The sequence below is a fragment of the Mus caroli genome, chromosome 12, assembly GCF_900094665.2.
Source record: "Mus caroli chromosome 12, CAROLI_EIJ_v1.1, whole genome shotgun sequence".
In the NCBI taxonomy this organism is placed as follows: domain Eukaryota; kingdom Metazoa; phylum Chordata; class Mammalia; order Rodentia; family Muridae; genus Mus; species Mus caroli.
This window is the reverse complement of record NC_034581.1, coordinates 17,728,676-17,747,908: the sequence shown is the minus strand read 5'-3', so window position 1 is coordinate 17,747,908 and position 19,233 is coordinate 17,728,676. Positions and strand designations below refer to the sequence as shown.

Here is a 19,233-nt window from a genome sequence, read left to right as displayed (position 1 = left end):
GGCTATACAGAGAAACCCTGTCTCGATAAACCAAAACCAAACCAAAATAAAACAAAAAACCAAGTATATTAATACATAAGGAACTAACACAGTATGTGTTTACATCTCTATCTATTAAACCTTAGACATTTACTATGACTTTCTCCTCTGTGAAAATGATGTTTGCACTGTTAATTTAATAACAATATAAAGCATGCACCATGGGTCAGGCACTGTGTCTCTCAGTCTTTCTGCACAATGACCTTATAAAGTGCTATCACCTTTATTTATAGAAAGCACAAAGAGCCTCCACAACTTGCCAGATACACAGCAGGCAAAAGAAGGAGTTAGGGGTTCCAGGTCAGTCATCACATGCAATAGCCTGGCACTCAGGCTATTGGAATGGTAGCAGAAAACAGAGAACACTGGACGGGGTGAGTCTGGAGGAGTCTGTAAAGTGAGGAGACTCAGTGCAGTGGGCCTAAGTCAAAGGGGAAGAGCAAAGGTTAAACCAAGTGCAAGTAGAATGCTCTGTTCACAAAGGAACACAAAGAGCTGGGCTGTGGGAGCCCCGTGTGTTTCATGCAGCTTTATCTACACATGCCATTCCCAGACTAACCACGTGAGGTGGCTTCAGAGCACGAATAAATTCACTGGTTTGCTGGTAATCTGTGTGAGCAGAGAAAGAAATGTAATCAACCGACATTTTCAGTGGCAACTTCTGTCCAGACATGGTCGTGATTTCTTCAGGCTCAGACATGATGTGCTGTTGGAAACAAATACAAGAAAAACAGACTTTGCAATTAGATAAATGAAGGTGCATTTTGGTTACGTCTTGCACAATCACGATCTCTAACGTCAACTTTGTGAACTGTACCATGAACATCTTTCTGATGTTCTTGATTTAGTAAGTACTAAACGCTTATGGTTTTTATTGAGTAAATATTTAATCGAAGGTCAGACAGTTAAGTAGGATCCAGTGCGTTCAGCGCTGGAGGGAAGCCTGTAACTGTACACAAAGCTGCACTTGGCTCTGCTACAGCAGCTTCCCTGCAGAACCCACAGGACAGACACACCTCTAGTCTGGAGCCAGCTAAGCAAATGACCAGCAATGACCAGCAGGCTCTCTAACAACTTCATAGAATGTGGCAACAGGGCTGGTGAGATGGCTCAGTGGGTAAGAGCACCCGACTGCTCTTCCAAAGGTCCAGAGTTAAAATCCCAGCAACCACATGGTGGCTCACAACCATCCGTAACGAGATCTGGCGCCCTCTTCTGGAGTGTCTGAAGACAGCTACAGTGTACTCAGTGTACTTACATATAATAAATAAATAAATCTTTAAAAAAAAAAAAAAAAAAAAATTTAAAAAAAAAAAAAAAAAAAAAAGAATGTGGCAACAGAGGAAAATGATCAGAACAAGAAACCACACTCTATTTTTAAATTAAAACAGATGTTAGCAGCAAGAAGACAAGAGAACATGCTTGCCTGGATGTCCATTAGCCTTTAAAGTCCTGCAGTGTACTGTATAATGTGTACATCCTACATGCTAAGAACAGCCATTTTATACCAAAATAGAGATGGTGGTCAGCCCTGGCGCATTATACAGCTGTGTAAAAGTCCATGTCATGGTTGTGCACCCCTCATCTGAGAAATCTAGTAATTTTGAGCAAAAATGTCTGGGGAAACAACTGGTAAAGCCTATGCAAATAACCCCCAAGCCCAAAAGCACAGAGCCTGAGCAGGAGCTCTGCCAGCATTCTCGATGAGACATGGGCTCGAATCCCAGGACGGTACTGACCTTGGCAAGTGTCCCTTCGACACAGTACCCCGCTATGATGACGCCATTCCTCTTATCTGTACACCAGCTTTCAAAAAGCTCTCTGGATAAGCCGTTTTGAATCATGCCTGGTGAGGCCATCACAACACTGGGGCCAATGTCATCAAAGTGATCCATGCTCTGAGAGACAAAGGGTTAAAGGGTCACAGTCACCAGCCTGGTCAAACAGTCTCTATGTAAAGTAATCACACTTCTGCATGGGCCATGGTGAGACTAGCTAGCAAAGTAAAGTGCCACATTACAAAATTAAAATGTGCTGGGCATGGTGAAGAATGCCTTTAATATCAGTACTCAGAAGGCAATGGCAGGCAAATCTCTGAGTTCAAGGCCAGCCTCGTCTACAGAGTGAGTTTCAGGACAGCCAGGGCTATGTAGGGCTATGTAGGGCTATGTTTGTCTCAAAACAAAACAAAACTAACCAAACAAAATTAATGATATTTGAAAAGCATTTAATCATAATATACTTTAAATTAAATTCGTTTCTATCAATTGATATTGGGATGAGGGAATATGGAGACGCCGAGCAAGGGCAAGCCTGGCTCCAGTGCATCCCAGCACCATGAAGCTGGCTGGAGAGCAGAGAGCCTCAGCAGCAGTGTGGCCACCCATCACCACTGTGCGCCCCGCCCTGCCTCCCTCCTCTGAGAGGGTCACCTTGAGGTTGCTGATGTGCTTGAAAACGAAGGGGTTGTTGATGTTGATCTGCTTCCGGATCTTGTCGTTCATGGCGTTCACGTAGGTCTGGTACACGGCCATGCACTTCTTGGCCAGAGACGATGCATAGTAAATGGGGATGTCGTGCAGCTCCGGGTGGTTCTGCCAGTACTCATCTGCAGAGGTTTCACAGGGGAAGCATCCCTCAGCGGGCGAGGAGAGCAATCCAAACCACGATAACAGTGACTATAAAACATCTGAACTGAGTACCAGACAACTGTATTTTAATGAGTTTATCAAAACTACCCTCATCATTACTAAACTACAAATCTACCTAGCAATATAAAATCTAAAAATAAAACAAAGTTGTGTCAATGATCAAAAATATGGAATCTTTAACAGCTGCTTCATTTTATATTTATACTGATTAATATTTTTTTTGTTTGTTTTGTTTTTCAGAAATTGGTTTCTCTGTGTGGCCCTGGCTGTCCAGGAACTCACTATGTAGACCAGGCTGACAATGACCTAACAGAGGGCTACCTGCCTCTGCTTCCCGAGTGGTTGTGCAGGTCTTAATGTAATTATTATTTCAAACAACTGCTTATTAAATAATATTACATAGTGGTATTTCTAAAAACCTTTCACACAAACTGCTCATTACTAATTAATGAAAGCTGTGAACACATACTTTTACTTGAAGGCCTGTTTTTTCCTGTTTTCAGGGAAAACCTCATTAAACCCCAGCATTTGCCCAGGCTTGGGCATCGGAGCCGGAGTGCACACGAAGTACACGGACGGTCACAGCCGAGCTGCCATTCCTTGCTCGTCTTATCTGTGACAGCACAGAGCCACCTTCACTCCCCTGCTCTCTGCTGGTTACACAGCTTTTCAGTCTACATTTAGATGGACCAACTTGAATCACCATCAGGCTCAGAGGACGGAATTGGACAAGCGCATTCTCCGTGAGGCATTAGGTAGCCTATCTGCCCTTGCCTGTTTTCTAGTCACTGTAACAAGAACACTGTTCACCCCTATCTCAGAGATGCAAGGACTGAGAACAGAGGACAGGCCCCTCTGCTTCACCCCACCACCCTGCTGTGAACACAGGCCCCCGACTGTCTACAATGCGTCCCTCACGGAGTCATGGCAGCTCAAGCTCAGGAGGGTCAGTGAGCACAGTGCACACCCTCACAGTACAGAGCTATGCACACTGATGGAATCTTCAGAAGACACTCGGAGAAACAGATCCCAGTCACTTACCTGGCTCACTTTCCTATCACTCCTTTGTGTTTGTTAGGACGGGTAGACTTTCAGGCCTTTTTTCTTTTTTCTTTTTTGCATACTTAATATTCTGTGAAAACTCTACATTCTATTCCTCTAACTCATATTTTTTTTTTTTTTTTTTTTTTTTTTTTTTTTTTTTTTTTTTTTTTTTTTGGTTTTCGAGACAGGGTTTCTCTGTATAGCCCTGGCTGTCCTGGAACTCACTTTGTAGACCAGGCTGGCCTCAAACTCAGAAATCTGCCTGCCTCTGCCTCCCGAGTGCTGAGATTAAAGGCGTGCGCCACCACACCCGGCTACTCATCTTCTTTTATTAATTAATTAATTAATTAATTATTTTTCGAAACAGGGTTTTTCTGTGTACTAACTCATCTTCTTATGTTCATTGACAGGGTATTTCCTGCTGAAACACTACAATGATGAAAGTTCAGGCCTGGGACCCCAGTACTTGGAAATTCTGGGCTAGTGAGAGCTACACAGTAAGACCTTATCTAAATAATCAATCAAGACCTCAGTAAGAACAGCAAGGACGAAGGACAAGAACCTCCACCAGCTCCCCTCACACCTGGAGGGGTCACAGCTGGCCTGCACGTGCTCATGCTGGAGCGCTTCTCACACTGGAGGAACCAGAAAGGCATGCCAGGTGGGTTCTAACAGCAGTAGATATGAGGTGCTGTCCCCATGCCTCCCTTGGCTATCACCAGCAACAGGTCCCCAAGATGCCCCCTGTAGCACTGGGGATTGAACCTAGGGTCTTGTGCATGTTGTACAACTTCAGTACAAATAGCATTTTAAAGTAAAGATAAAATGCTGTATCTGGGGGCTGGAGAGATGGCTCAGCAGTTAAGAGCACTGACTGCTCTTTCAGAGGTCCTGAGTTCAAATCCCAGGAAACACATGGTGGCTCACAACCATCTGTAATGGGATCTGATGCCCTTTTCTGGTGTGGCTGAAGACAGTACGCATATAGATAAAGTAGTATTAAAAAAATAGTTGTTCTACCCAAGGCTGTGAGAGTAAGTCACCCAAATACCTAGAATCAGGAGCAGCTCCTGAGCTCTGCCGAGAGCAAAGACAGGAATGAGCCCTCTGCCCCCTCTGTTGACAATGTCGTGCACAGTGTTGCAGAATCTTGCTTCTCGCTCTTCACGCTTCTCATGGATATGGGTCCCATACGTAGACTCCTAGATAACAGATCAGATATGTAAGACTAAGACCAACCACTCTGGGGAATTCAGAACTTAAGCACTAAGGAAATGAAGTCAGGGGCCACTATAAAATGTTCCTTCTTCCCTCAAGATAACTTTGCTACATCTTTTTTTCTTCTACCATGGGGAAGGTTAAAGCCCTGGAAGTATCAGTAGGTAATGTTTCTCAGGCTTGTATTCAAGAACCGGCCCTGGAGCCTCACTACACAGGCGCTGCTGCACTTCCTGTACTTACTAGAAATGCAGGATCCAAGGCCCAGCCCACTCACTGCAGCACCAGACAAGTCATAGCCAGGGAGGCCTTGCTCTACAGCACACGTCACATGGAAGGAGCTGCTTGTTCCCAGGGTTAGAAAGCATCTTCCCCAGTTTAAGGTTGGTGCCTGTGCTGAGCACCCGGCCAAGCCACAAGGACTCCACTCTGCATGTTGCCCAAGGACAGCAACAGGCAGGGGCTCCTCATACTTCAGTAACCTTGTCCAAGCCACAGCCATGGGGACCAAAGGTAACTGATGCTCTTGTGTGTATGACAGGCCCAGAAGACAACCATTCCCTGACACTGTCAACCATCAGTCCCCTCAAAATTGCTTCTGATGACAGTTCATTCTTTTGTTTCCTTGAGACCTACAAACTAACAGAATGTGACAAGCACCCTGTGCAAAAGGCCAAAGCCCTCAGCACGGCCAAGGCAGAGGGGCCATCTCTAAAACCATTTAACATCTTTCTCAACAAAATCACCTAGGGAAAGATATGGCAGGTGGCAGGGAGACCCACCTTGCTTCTCATGCTGCACAGACAGACCATGGTTCTAAAACTAGATTACCAAGAATGTACTGTATAGCAATGGGGAGAGACAAAAAAGAGACAAGAAAATCCCCATATGAATAAACCATAGATGCCCATCAAGGATATCAGGACCGTGACACTGTCCACCAGGATATCAGGACCATGACATTGTCCACCAGGATGTCAGGACCGGGACACTGTGGGTTTTTTTTTTCCCACTAGAAAAAGTTCAGGATTACATTACACTAACTGTAATCCAGTCCGTTAATACTTACAATGATCAGGATGTCTGGCTTAATATTAGGAATCTCAGCGGCCATTAGGTGTCTGTCTTCTTGTCTTGAGAAATCACCTGTATACAAAAGCTGTGAACACATAGAACTAGAGTATCAAGACTTGGGAAAGGCTCCTCTTACTAGTAAGCAGTCAAACCCTCAAGTCAAAACTGAATTTAAAAAAGAAAACTTACCTGTCTATACCTAAGGAATTCTACTAGATGCAATGCCTGTATCTAATTCTAAATATGTAAGTAAGTTAAGTCACAAAAGACACCTGTGTTTCCATTAGTAAATCTAAATTTCCAGACAATTATATCCCATACTCAACCCTCAAAAGTAATCTACATATCACTATTGGCAGGTCAGATCAGACCTGCACTCTGCTATTTCCTGCTGACTTTTGGTACCCTGGAGCAGCACAAGAATGAGCAATCTGCTGAGTTCGAGGCCAGCCTGGTCTACAAAGTGAGTTCCAGGGCAGCCAGGGATACACAGAGAAACCCTGTCTGGAAAAAAAAAAAAAAAGCAATCTGATGACACTGTACAACTAGGTTTGCAGACATTTCACATAGACGGGCAGCTACAATGTTTCTGTAAACCATGTTCTCCAGTTTCTAAAGTGGAATTACTAAAAGCTTACAGGAGAGAAACCATGCTTTTCTCTCCAGGTCTCATCCAATGGGTATTTCTAAGCAGCTGCCTAGCTGATTCTGGTGTATAGCCAGAGTGTAGACAGGGTCAGCAAGAAGGCTCAGACAGTAAAGGCACTTGCTGCCAACCAAGCCTGATGACCTGAGTTCAATCCCTGGGACTCACATGGTTGAAGAAACCAATTCCTTCGAGTTATCCTCTTACTACCCATACCTACAGTCACTCACACTTCTGCCCCCTGGCATGCATGCACATGTGTAATCACACATACCCCACACTAATAAACTATTCCTTAGTCCACTTGGGTTTTCACATTCACTGACATTTCCACCTCCCTCTCCCCAACATGGCCGCACAATTCTGTGCTGACAGAACTCTTCACTTCTACAGGCCACCTGCTCAGGTGCTTCTCTGAATCCTTCCAAGCCAAGGACATAAACACAAACCATGTTTTAGCCAGGTACCCTTACTTTAGCTGTATTGTGTGTGCTGGTGGGTGGGTGGGTGGGTGCGGGCAGGTGGAGGGCGACTTTGGGAGCTGCTTCTCTCCTTTTATCCTGAATTCTAGGAGCTGAGCTCAGGCCCACAGGCTGGTGCAGAAGGCACCTTTATATGCTTAGCCATCTTGCCCGCCATGTTTAAGTTTAAACAGAAGCAGTGGCAGAAGGTTTCCCCTAACTAGTTTTCTGATGGACACTGAAGTGGGACCAAGCCTGTGGTGGGCTGGAGAACTTGCTGTTATGATGGGGAAGGAATATCCTCAAAGAACCAACAGTGACTTTGCTTTACCCACTTTGGTGTTCCCACATTCTGCAAGTCTTAGGGAAGTTTCTACACCTCTCAGGGGCAAGAAGCTCTGCACTGACTCCTCCTGGGGAGAAAGGACCCAAGCTAGAGCGTACCTTCACACCGGCGATCTCTATCATAAACATGGCTGCTCCCAGGACATGGCCAGCATGGTAACACCAGAACTTGATTCCTGCAACTTCCTTAACTTCATGAAAATTGATGGTTTCGATTTTGTCCATGCTTTCTTCCAAGTCTGTCTCAGTGTACAGCATGTCATCTGCTGATATGTTGCTGAAATTGTAGGTGACATATGGATAAAAAGTTTCTTAATGTCACAGTGCACAGGTTATAGACAGGGACAGGGCATTTGCCATGACATACAAGGCTCCAGGTTCAGTTCCCATACTGAAAACAAAACAGCAACAACAAACCCCAGTGTTTAGAATCTCCAGTGTTTTCTATAATTATGATACAACAGTGTGCACAGGTGCAAAGCTTAACTGTGAGCTAAGTGTGACTCAAAGCTGCCCTGACTTTAAGGAGATCTCAGCACACTGAGACACATTTATCATTTGGAAGTTCTGGAGACTGGAGTTCAAGGCATGGATGCCAGGCAGGTGGTGCACCACAGAGCTACACCCCCAGCCTTTATTCTTTCTGCTGTTTTGTGAAGATAGGGTCTCACTAAGTTGCTCAGGCTGACCTTGGGTCTTAGGGTTTCCACTGCAGTGGAGAAACACCATGACCAAGGCAACTCTTACAAAGGAAAACATTTCACTGGAGCTGGCTTATACTGTCAGAGGTTTAGTTCATTATCATGACGGGAAGCATGGCATCGTGCAGGCAATGTGCCGGAGGAGCCAAGAGTTCTACAGCTTGATCAGAGGCAGCCAGGAGGAGACCACTGTGCTTCACACTAAATGTGGCTTGAGTATATGTAAGAGACCTCAAAGCCCGTCTACAGTGATGCACTTCCTTCAATAAGGCCACACCTCATAACAGTGCGACTCCCCATGGGCCAAGCATTTAAACTCATGAGTCTATGGGGAATCAAACCTATTCAAACCACCACATCGTGAACTTGTAACCTTCTTGTATGATCCTGTGCTGGGATCATGGACTTGTGCTATGAGGCCCAGATATAAATCTATTCTTTAATATGGTATTTCTCAAAACGTTCATACACACAAACACATAGCAGAGATTATCACTGGCCCTGGAAAAAGACCTCTCTCAAAGTTAGGTATAACTTATCACCTAGAAATTATACAAATGAACTTCAACAGACTCTGTAGCCATACTGGATAAGTTCATAGGTCAGCTGACTCTTACTGAGACTGCTTTAGGCAAATAACCTCTATGTGCCTCACTGGCACTGTCTGTAAAATGGGACTCACAGTGGACCTGGCATCATGAGTTGGTGAGGGTTACAGGGTCTGCACACTGAGGCCTGTGGTTCCTGTTAACAGCATTAGCGTTACACAGCTTTCCATTCCTTTGCATTTACATATGAAGAATAACAAACACCTTTTGAAATATCCGTAAGTTAAAGCCAACTTCCAAAGGCTAATACTTCACATCGCGGGCGTCACAGGCAAGATGTACCCTTGGTGGAACAGGAGTGGACATTTCTCTTACAACTGGTGCCAACTCCCCCAGAGAACAGCTTTGCTTAAGACAACATTCTGGGTCAGACTGTCCGAACAAAGGATTCCCTAAGTATCACTGCTTAAGGTAGCCAGTCTTAAATTAATAAAATGTCCAAGAGCTACTTACAGAGCATTTCTATCAGACCTTCAGTTCTAGATTTGGTTCTACGTTTGTAAGAATGTAAACCATATAGAAACTAAAGTCAGATGGCGCTGATGTATAAGACACATCCTGGAGTTGGATCATAGCATCCTTCTGAGACATGACAGGGTCTGCATCTTGAACTGCACGTATCGGTGCAGTCTATGGAACCCAGTGAAGTGACTCACCTGACTTTGACATAGTCTGAGAGAAGCCATCTATAAATAGCTTTCGTAGCGTGGGTCATAAACGTCCGTCCTTTGAAACTTGTCTTCTGAAGGAACCAGGGCAGGGCTCCACAGTGATCCAAATGGAAACTGAAAAAGAAACAGGGCCATCAGGGCTTCAGATATCAGAGGCCAGCACTGCCCCAATTCCTGCTCAACGGACAAAAGTGTGCTAAGTACAGCGGGACGCTGTGAGGAGACCGAGGAGGCAGACCAGTGCTCTCCTTCCAGCATGGGGTCTGGGGATCAAACTCCTGTCAGGCCCGGCAGCTAGCACCCCATCCTGTTTTTCTGATGCCCCTCCACTCTATCAGTGACTATCAGAAGGGAAAGAACGTGAACTTTCTTGACACTTGACAGCCAGAATTATAACAATTTAGGGAAATAAATTTGAAACCTATCACCATGTCTTTTTTTTTTTTGGTTTTTTGAGGCAGGGTTTCTCTGTGTAGCCCTGGTTGTCCTTGAACTCAAGAGATGGTCTACTTCTGCCTCCCAAGTGCTGGGATTAAAGGCATGTACCACCACTGCCTAGCTTCACCATCTTTAAATGAAGTTTTTCAAGATAGTCTTGGTGGGCCACCTGTACTGGCTTCAGACTCAGCAATCCTCCAGCCTCAGCCTTCTCAGTGTTGGGACTACAAGTGTGCATCGCCATATCCTCCATAAGTGAAGTTATTACTGAGGAATGTGACAAGATAGCAAGGAGTTCCTGTGAGAGGGCTCCCTCAGTTTCCCGCCTGAGGATGGCCCACAGCAGACATGACTCCCCCCCCAAGCCCCTCAGCACTCACTGCCACACACTGATGCTTCCTGGTTAACTTTTCTAGCCTGAGAACAGAGTGGTGCCACATTTGGCTTCATTCTTTTCAAATTTTCATTTTATTTTACTTTTGAGAAAGACTCTCACTATACACCTCTGACTGACCTGGAGCTCACTAATCAGGCCTTAAACCCAACTCACAAAGATCTGCCTGTCTCTGCCTCCCAGTGCTGGACTAAATGCATGCAACACCAGTTGCAGTTTATCAAAAAAACAAGTAACAAAATCTGACCAGCGGGGCTGGAGAGATGGCTCAGTGGTTAAGAGCACAGACTGCTCTTCCATAGGTCCTGAGTTCAAATCCCAGCAACCACATGATGGCTCACAACCATCTGTAATGGGATCTGGCGCTCTCTTCTGGTGTGTCTGAAGACAGCTACAGTGTACTCATACAAATAAAATAAATAAATCTTTTTTTTTTTTTTTTTTTAAATCTGACCAGCAAGATGGCTCAGAGGATAAAGGGACTTGCCAACAAGCAAGGTTGTCCTCTGACTCTCACGAACACTGTGGCATGTGCATGCTCATACACTCACCAGCATGCACATGAGAACACACACACAATGCAAACAACAACCCACACCAAAGCCTGGAAAAACTGACCATCTCAGCAAAGGCTTGTAGACAGGTGTAATCTTTAAAGGGGAAACTTACTGACTGATCAATAGAAGGTCGATCTCAGCTGGGTCAATGAGGTCAATGTAAGGAAGAGCATCCATTCCTTCCAGGCCAGGGTGGATCCCACAGTCCAGCTGAAGGAGGAAAAATCCAAACAGACAAAGCAGATGACAACCTGCTACACATCTGATAAACCTCATCCAGCAGGCAGACACTGGGACCACACTCAGAGGAGCCCAGTACACGTGCACTCAACTGTCTCACGAAAGCCAGGATGTGCTGCAGTAGCTTCAATCTCTTTAGATATAGCTCACATTTAGCAGCACAGATTTGCTGGGGTTCACTCTACAAATGAGTTCTTCCTCAAGTACTCTGCTAAGAAGTCGGCAGACATTTATAAGTTTGTAGCTTTGGGGCATTCTCCCATGAGGGAGAGCACCACCAACATATTCCTATAAGCTGGTGACTGGGGATTCATTCTACGAGGTGTTACTTCCAAGTTAAGAAATGCTTAAATGAGGGCTAGAGAGATGACTCAGTGGTTAAGAGCACTGTCTGCTCTTCCAGAGGTCCCGAGTTCAGTCCCTAGCAATCACATGGAAGTTCACAACCATCTATAACTGTATTTCTAGGAGAATCAATGCCCTTTCCTGGCCTCTGCAAGCACCAGGCACAAACATGGTGCACAGATATCCATACAAGCCAAATACTCATACACATAACATAATTTTTTAATTAGGTGACTCTGGTGGATACATGGTGGTTCTTTTAAGACTAAGAGAACTAGGGACTAGAGAGATGGCTTAGTGGTTAAGTGGATGCTCTTCCAGGGGTCCTGAGTTCAATTCCACATCTCACAAACATTTTTATTTTTATTTATTTATTTATTTATTTATTTATTATTTATTTTTTGGTTTTTCGAGACAGGGTTTCTCTGTGTAGCCCTGGCTGTCCTGGAACTCACTCTGTAGACCAGGCTGGCCTCGAACTCAGAAATCCGCCTGCCTCTGCCTCCCGAGTGCTGGGATTAAAGGCGTGCGCCACCAATGCCCGGCTTTCACAAACATTTTTAATGAGATCTGATGCCCTCTTCTGGTGTGTTTGAAGGCAGCTACAGTGTACTCACATACATTAAATAAAAAAATAAGTCTTCTTAAAACAAAACAAAACAAACCTAGAGAACTAAAGAAAGGAGCATCAAGGAACTAGAGCCAGTGTCCTCCTTTCTCCTGGGAACTTTGGAACCAGTGCCCCCGATCCTTCAGCCTCTCAGGCAAAGAATTGGGCCTGGCAGAGCCAGCAGGACTGGTGTCACTTGTGCGGTGGGCAAAGTTGACACCTATTGAAGGCAGTTAATACTTGATGTCTTCCAAAGGAGTGGGGTTCTCAGGTTGTCTAGACAAGGGAATCACAAGGACTTTGAAGAGACAATAGTCTGGCAGATCTAGCTGGCAGTTTTACAGTGTTACATTATATTTTTTTTTAGGTTACTTAATGCTTTTAATTACTAAGCAAAGTGTGTTAGGCTTTCTCTCAGCACAGAGTGTTAGCTCCATACACACATACCTCTCTCAGATAGGGCTACAGAGATAACTAGCTCAGTAGGACAGATCTAACAGCCAGTACAGACAGCACTACACTGTTTTCTTGGCAGTATAAATAATCGCTCTCTAGGCTAAGAGTGTGATTCAGCAGCAGGCCACATGCCTGGCTCACACATGGCCCAAAATCCAATTTCCAGTACCAAATAGCAATAACAGCAACAATAATAATTACCATGATTTTCCTTCCTTTGAACTCCAGAATAATACATGATCTTCCCACTTCTTGCCCAGCACCACTGCAAACAGTCAAGGGGAGAAATAAGGCGATTAAAAAGCAATCAAGCAGCCAGAGCTCGGTTTGGAGGCACACACTGACAACGGCAGCATTAGGGGCCACGGCAAAGACGTCAGTGTTCAGTACGACCTGTCTCACCCCACCACAGTAACACTCAACATACTAAATTCAAACTCTTTTACAACTTAAACTGCCCGAGTTATGACAGTAGTCACTTAATTCCTGAGGAAGGACAGTTCTAGAGTTCAAACAGAGGATGAATGCCGGTGTAGGAAAAGGTGAAAAGCAATCCTCGGGAGCGGCGGGTGGAGAGGGTGGGCACTGTGGGATTTTAAGATGTAAACAAGCAGTTTAGTAATCCTTCTAGAACAAAGTGTTACCTTGAGATTAGCTTACCACCACGTAGCCTGGTTGCCATGGCTTCAGCCCTTTCCCTTTGGGCACACCTTAAACTAAAAATAACAGCTTGTTGGATGTTTCCCCCCAAATCTCGCTCAAAATGAACTCTTTTAAGTGTGATACTAACTGCCTAGGACGGGTGTATCAGAGTGATCAGACCTCAAAGACCTCGTGATCTAGGAGCAAACAGGGATGAGATAGACCCTTACCACTGGGCTAGCCACAGACTCAGAGAGTAAGAAACAATAGGGATGCAATTCTAGCACTTGGGGGGTAGATAGAGAATAAAGCTGTCTGGTGGGTGGAGCTCTGTAGATCTGGGGCCAGCCTGGCCTATAGAGAACTCCATGACAGTCAGGGAACATAGTGAGACTCTGTCTCAAAGAAATAAATGAATAAATTCCATGGTCATTTTTTTTGTCTTCAATTAAAATTCCTTGATTTTTATCTCCATGATTCTCATTTTGTTCTTAAGTCAGCTTCCCCACAGAGCTGCCTGTCTGCATACCCCTCCTAAAAACCCCCACTCTATTTACCAGCCCTTTCCAGCTACTTTTCTGAGATTGTTCTTGCTGCTAAGTGCAAACAGCTCTACTTGGTCCTTAAGCCAACCAGTCCCCTTGGCAGCCATTACCGTCCTTGCTTAAGTGTTCCCTCAAGCACTTCCTGGCTTCTCTGACTCCACACTCTGGTCTGTCTTCCTGGCTTTCCCAGTGTTTTTTTTTCCCCCTTCTTCACTTATCTGCCTTGGCTCTCTAACCTCTGAATGCTAACATCCCAGAGTCTCTCCTGGCCCTCTTCCCAACTTCATGGTCTTTCCATTCATGCATCCGACATGCTGTCTGTGTCTGCAGCTCAGACTGTTCTGAATTCTAGACCTCTGGTACCTGTACCTGCCATTTCAGCCTCTTTGCTGGGTTGCTGCTAGGCACTTCATGTTTAGTAGGCCAAGCTAGTTTTCACAGGCCCCTGGACTGGCTCTTCCTGGAGTGTTCGGCTCTCAGCTCCCAACACAACAGGCTCCTTTAGAACATGTGGGTCTCAGTCAGGTTTCATCTTCTCAGACACTTTCTCAACTACCAACTCTAAGTTATCCTTTATAGCAAGCCTCACTCTGCCATCCCCATTACTGCAGGGTAACACAGCTACATGAAGGTATTCCGTTTATGGTGTACTTCACACATTAAAATTGAAGCTCTATTAAGAAACTTGTCGGGGGCTGGTGAGATAGCTCAGTGAGTAAGAGCACCCGACTGCTCTTCCGAAGGTCCAGAGTTCAAATCCCAGCAACCACATGGTGGCTCACAACCATCCGTAANGAGATNTGNNGCCCTCTTCTGGAGTGTCTGAAGACAGCTACAGTGTACTTACATATAATAAATAAATAAATCTTTAAAAAAAAAAAAAAAAAAAGAAACTTGTCTATCTTGTTCACTCTGCTATTGCTATGGGGTCTGAAATGTTTGCCAAGTGAATTAAAAACTCCCAAATCAGAACCTTAGAAATGTTATGCTAGGTGAAATAAACCAGGCACCAAGGGCCCATACCGTGTAATTCTATTTATATAAAATGTCTCAAAAAGGCAAATCCACAGAGAAGGAAAAATAGACAGGTGGTTGCTGAAGGTTTGGGAGGGTGGCGAGACCTGAGTGTGGAGCCTAATGTGCTCTTTAGAAAGGGTAATGCAGGTGTCCTGGGATTGGGCACTATAGTCATAGCAAAGGCTATATAATTCTCCAAACACACTAAAAACCATCGGAGCTCATCAGGATAGCACACTCCTATAATCCTAACACTGGGAGACTGAGGCAAGAGAATTGTCATGGGTTTGTTGCAGGCCAGTGTGTGCTACCTAGCCAGATCCTATGTTAACAGAAAACCTACAGACACATACATACTCCAAAGCAAACAAGCACATACCGAAGTGCACAGCTCTATAGGGTATGGTGAGTTACATATCTACAGCTCCCACCAAACAACAAGATCAAACTTTCTCCCTTGCTGTACCTCCCGTACAGAACCAAGGGACCTGACGTGTACTCTCTGCCGGTGTCCCGCCACTATCCCTGCAGATGACATCTGACCACTTGTAAATCCCTCAAGACTTTACTCCTGAACTCCTCAAATCCACTCCTTTCTACTCCATCACCTCCCCGCCCCTTCACTGGCTACCAGCTCTCATCACTCAGGACCGGACTGTGGTTACACCCTACCAGATTCTCCTCACTTCCTCCATATTTGTCTACCACACTCGCGCTGTTCCTTGTTTTTCTTGTCACAACACTGATTGAAGCAAACAACACGTCACCACTTCTCCCAAAAGTGATGTTTTCACTCTGCTCCTTCAGGACAGCTCAGTGGCTCACTAGCAAAAGGCCACTGAATGAATGCTTTCAAAAGGGAAAGTAGCCACAACTTTAATCTAATTCTCACTGTATTACACAGTTGCTTCAAATCTTTTGTTGGCTTACTATAACTGGTGTGATAAACAGTCAAGCTCTTTAGTATGTATACAAGGTCCTTCGTAAGGTAGGGATAGCCTGCCCCAATCCGTCTGCTAATTACCTGCAACCAAAGTAAAACTGGCCATAAATCAGAACCTTTGTGTTTGCCTGGAACATTATGGTTCCTATACTGTCTTTAATTTTTACCAAGTCTTTAAGCCTTAGCTTGAATGTCAATCACATTTTCAGGATGCGGGAGATCTGTCAGAAGTAGTTTCCAACTGTTTTGAGACTCAGCACAGTGCTGACCTATACTCCTTAAACAGATGTCAAAATGAGCACTGAGCATGGTCACTGGTATCACTTACTGCACTGCCCAAGAGCAAGCACTCCTCACAGTGAGGGATTTTTTCCACATGAGGAAGTGGGTTCATTGAGGCTACTTCCGTATTAAGCAGGAAGACTGGGTTTCAGGTCTGACACCAAGGTAGCTGTCTATTTTCACAAACTCATTCCAGCACTCCCCACTTTACAATTTCACCAAAGGCGTGAAATCAATGAACTCAGCCCATGTCTGGTGATTTTGATATTTGCTTAGTGTATATAGGGAGATGACAGCAACACTTGGGTACATTCATTGGTAAGTGCTCAGTAAATCTTACTTTATGAATGGGTAAAGGAGATAGTTTCCAGCCTTTGAAAATGTACACATTCATGTGGTGCCAAATAGTGTCTCATACTGAACAACAACCATGTGTATTGGATGAGTCTCATCGCTCATCCAGTATGTTCTGCACCTTTAAATGTGTGAGGCAATTCTCTACAAAACATTCCAGAACGCCATTTCCACTAAAATCAGTCTTTTATGGTGATTTAGCTCTTAAATTCTCGCTGAAACACCTCAGCTTTCCCCTCTCCAATGTCCTCCTACCTTCTGCTAAGGTCTGAGCTCTCAAAGTACACACACCACGTCTTTAATTTCCCCGCCCATCTGAGCACGTGTAGGGTCGTGGAAAGGAGGCAGATGCAGTTCTTCCTTACACTGTCCTCTGTCGGTTCCCTCAAGGCTTGCCCTGATGTACGAGATCCAGACTTGTGTTAATTGGCAACCCTTTCTTTATGAAAACACCCAATGACCTGAATTTTTTCCCAACTCCGACATACCCTCCCCGAGACTGAAGGAAAAATGACATTCAACCTAGATGGCCCATTGATCAACGTTCTCCAAATCCCTTGAACCTGAGAGGCTGGACCCGCAGCTGCCTCCGCGGGGGTCCCTCCAGGCTCTCACACATACGGGGGTGGGGGGGGCTCGGTCCCTCTCTAGCTCATCCCTTACAGGGGTCGGATCAGCAGCTGGTCGCTCTCCTCTGCAGGAATCGCAGACATCCTGGCAATCTCAGGAGCAGCGTGGATCACGAACCCGTCGCCGCAGTCTCTAAATTCAAAGCACAGCTACTGCAAACCGAAGAAGAAAAAAACCCCACCACCAACACACAACTTCCGGCGCTCTAGCGCTCTCGGAGCTAGATTCGGCCCTCCAACTTCCGGTTCGAGAACGAGGTTCTTTAGGTTCCCGGAGGTGCAGTTAAGGAACTGGAGGAGCGGACTAAGGACTGCGCCTGCGCATGATAGGGGCGTGGCCCAGCGGACCAGGGCAGGAAAAGTGGCAAAGCCGGAGCTGGAATAGGAACTGGAGTAGCTTCCCGGCCGCCGCCGCTGGACCATCTCACACCCCGCGAGGCCGGGGCGACCGGGGAACGAGCCGAGGAGGCGAGGTGAGAGCCGGGCCTCGCCTCAGTCGGGCCAGAGGGTGCGGGTGTGTGGGGAGTCCCCCGCAGCCCGCCGTCCTCCCATTCCCTCCACGTCCCGAGGCTGAGGCACCGACAGAGTGCAAACCGGGGAAAGGAAGAGGAGCTCGGCGCCCGGTCAGGGAGGGACCCGCGTTCCCGTGACAGGTCTACGGCCTGCCTCCCCGGGGACCAGGCTCGGCAAGAGCCTGAGGCCTCCCTCTGCTTGTTGCTGCACCGGTGGGGTTGGAGTTAGCTGTCTACATCCTCACTTGTGCGAGGCATGTGTGCAGAGCTTTGGAAGCCTGATCTTGTCGGGGTCCCCAAGTAAACTTTGTGATGTGGGGCAAGTTATTGAGTCTCTGGCTTGGTTGACTCACTTGAATGCAGCTGGGCGTTCTCACTGCTCGGAAGGCTCCCTTGACCCTAGGGACCGGCTGCTCCAGATGGGCCGGAGTGAGGGCTAGCGGTTTCTGGAGCATCTTGGCGACGTTGGAGTTCAGTGCAAGTTGTATATTGGATATCACCGCCTAGGGCAATTGTCAGAACCCTGTAACGAGCCCTCTTCCATATTGTCTATCTACTGAGAACTAATTCAGCCTCGCCTTGCACTGGTTAGTTGAGGGAGTGGGAGTTTTAAGAAGATGACATATTTTAATACTGTGATCTGATGTCTTTTAGTCCAACCTGAAGGTCCAAGGAAGGCTTTCTTTAAAAGGCCCGAAATAAGTTGTGCGAGGCAAGTAGTTGCCAAGAAACTTACAAAATGAGAGTTCTGTGGGAGGGAAAGTTAGATAGCATAAGAACATACAGGAGCTTAGAACCGCTCAGAACCAAAGTGGCTTTGCGTTCCTGAGAGATGAACTCAGTGTGTAGCCCATTGTGGAAGACAAGCTTGAGAGAGAGTGGTTGGAGAGCCCTGCGTGTCTTGCTGGAGAGATTTGACCTTCCTTAGTCTGTTACTGTAGGGCACCGGTGAACAACGGCCTAATACTGAGCTCTGATCTGTGTTTGAAAGAAATCATTGTTATCTTCTCCTCCTCCTCCTTTTTGTGGCTAAAATGTGAAGGCAGACCTTAGAGCCACAAGGAGGACAAGATCATTCATTCAGAGAGCTGACTCAGTGGATAAGAGCATCTACCTGTCTTATTGAGGATCCAAGTTCTGGTGCTTGCGGCTCAACACCAGCTCCAGAGGCAATCTACTCCTACACACACCTTTTCTTTTTTAAAAGTAAGGGCTTTTATCCACAAAGCCTCTATAGTGGGTGTGTGGATTCTTTAAGTGTGTCAGACTGTGAACTTGGGTGTTTTCTATAGATTGAGGATCATCACATTCATGCTGAAAGAATGCCATTAGTTCCCCCAAAGATGTGGGGCTGGTTACCAAGCTGAGGCAGATTCTGCCATGGACCTGGGATCCTGGTCCTTAGTTGGATGTGAAGGTTGAAGAACAGTGAGGGATTGATGATTTTCTGACTCCTACCAGTGATGGCTTAATTGCCTGAGTAGGAGAGATGAGGGAGGAGCAGGTCAGAGCCTCTGGCAGTTTTTGCATTTGATGAATCTGGGTAACTTTCAGCTGACAGATAGCATCCCCTGGCTCATTTTTATGCATGAGTAATTTAGAAGCAAGAACAATTTGATTAAGTACATACATCCCGAACAGCAGCAGATATCAAAGACTAACCAGTTCTTTCCCCATCTCAGTTCCTGGATTGATGCTGCAGAGCAAGTTTTGAGAAGTTGCAAAGGCCTTGGTGATATTCAATCATTGCCAAGGATCTGTGGGGAATGCTTGAAGATTCTAACAACAGAACCACTTTTTTTTTTTTTTTT

At 45.7% G+C, this 19,233-nt stretch overlaps 2 protein-coding genes and 1 non-coding gene across 5 annotated transcripts in view; 1 reads left to right on the top strand and 2 right to left on the bottom strand.

Moving 5' to 3' along the window:
- Cpsf3 (cleavage and polyadenylation specific factor 3) overlaps window positions 1–17,191 on the bottom strand; it is a 29,033-nt gene extending 11,842 nt beyond the window's left edge. Inside the window, exons 1-10 of one of the 2 annotated variants that reach the window (XM_021178914.1) lie at window positions 16,945–17,191; window positions 12,700–12,763; window positions 10,960–11,057; window positions 9,444–9,572; window positions 7,578–7,755; window positions 6,022–6,111; window positions 4,786–4,936; window positions 2,472–2,647; window positions 1,779–1,937; window positions 599–745 (exon numbers count right to left, since the gene is read on the bottom strand). In XM_021178914.1, coding sequence (XP_021034573.1) covers window positions 599–745; window positions 1,779–1,937; window positions 2,472–2,647; window positions 4,786–4,936; window positions 6,022–6,111; window positions 7,578–7,755; window positions 9,444–9,572; window positions 10,960–11,057; window positions 12,700–12,763; window positions 16,945–16,994 — 1,242 coding nt within the window. In that variant the 5' untranslated portion in view covers window positions 16,995–17,191. The remainder of the gene's footprint in view (window positions 1–598; window positions 746–1,778; window positions 1,938–2,471; window positions 2,648–4,785; window positions 4,937–6,021; window positions 6,112–7,577; window positions 7,756–9,443; window positions 9,573–10,959; window positions 11,058–12,699; window positions 12,764–16,944) is intronic. The other variant, XM_029484888.1, reaches the window with a different exon arrangement.
- LOC115032839 lies at window positions 15,432–15,564 on the bottom strand. Its single transcript, XR_003838499.1, has one exon. It is a non-coding gene; the product is annotated as a small nucleolar RNA SNORA21 (small nucleolar RNA).
- An 18-nt stretch (window positions 17,192–17,209) lies between the features above and the next one.
- The window catches only part of Itgb1bp1 (integrin subunit beta 1 binding protein 1), an 18,363-nt gene continuing 16,339 nt past the window's right edge, over window positions 17,210–19,233 (top strand). The window contains exon 1 of one of the 2 annotated variants that reach the window (XM_021178726.2): window positions 17,210–17,383. The gene's annotated coding sequence lies outside the window, so the exon portion shown is untranslated. Of the gene's footprint in view, window positions 17,384–17,431; window positions 18,010–19,233 lie in introns of those variants that run through there. The other variant, XM_029484889.1, reaches the window with a different exon arrangement.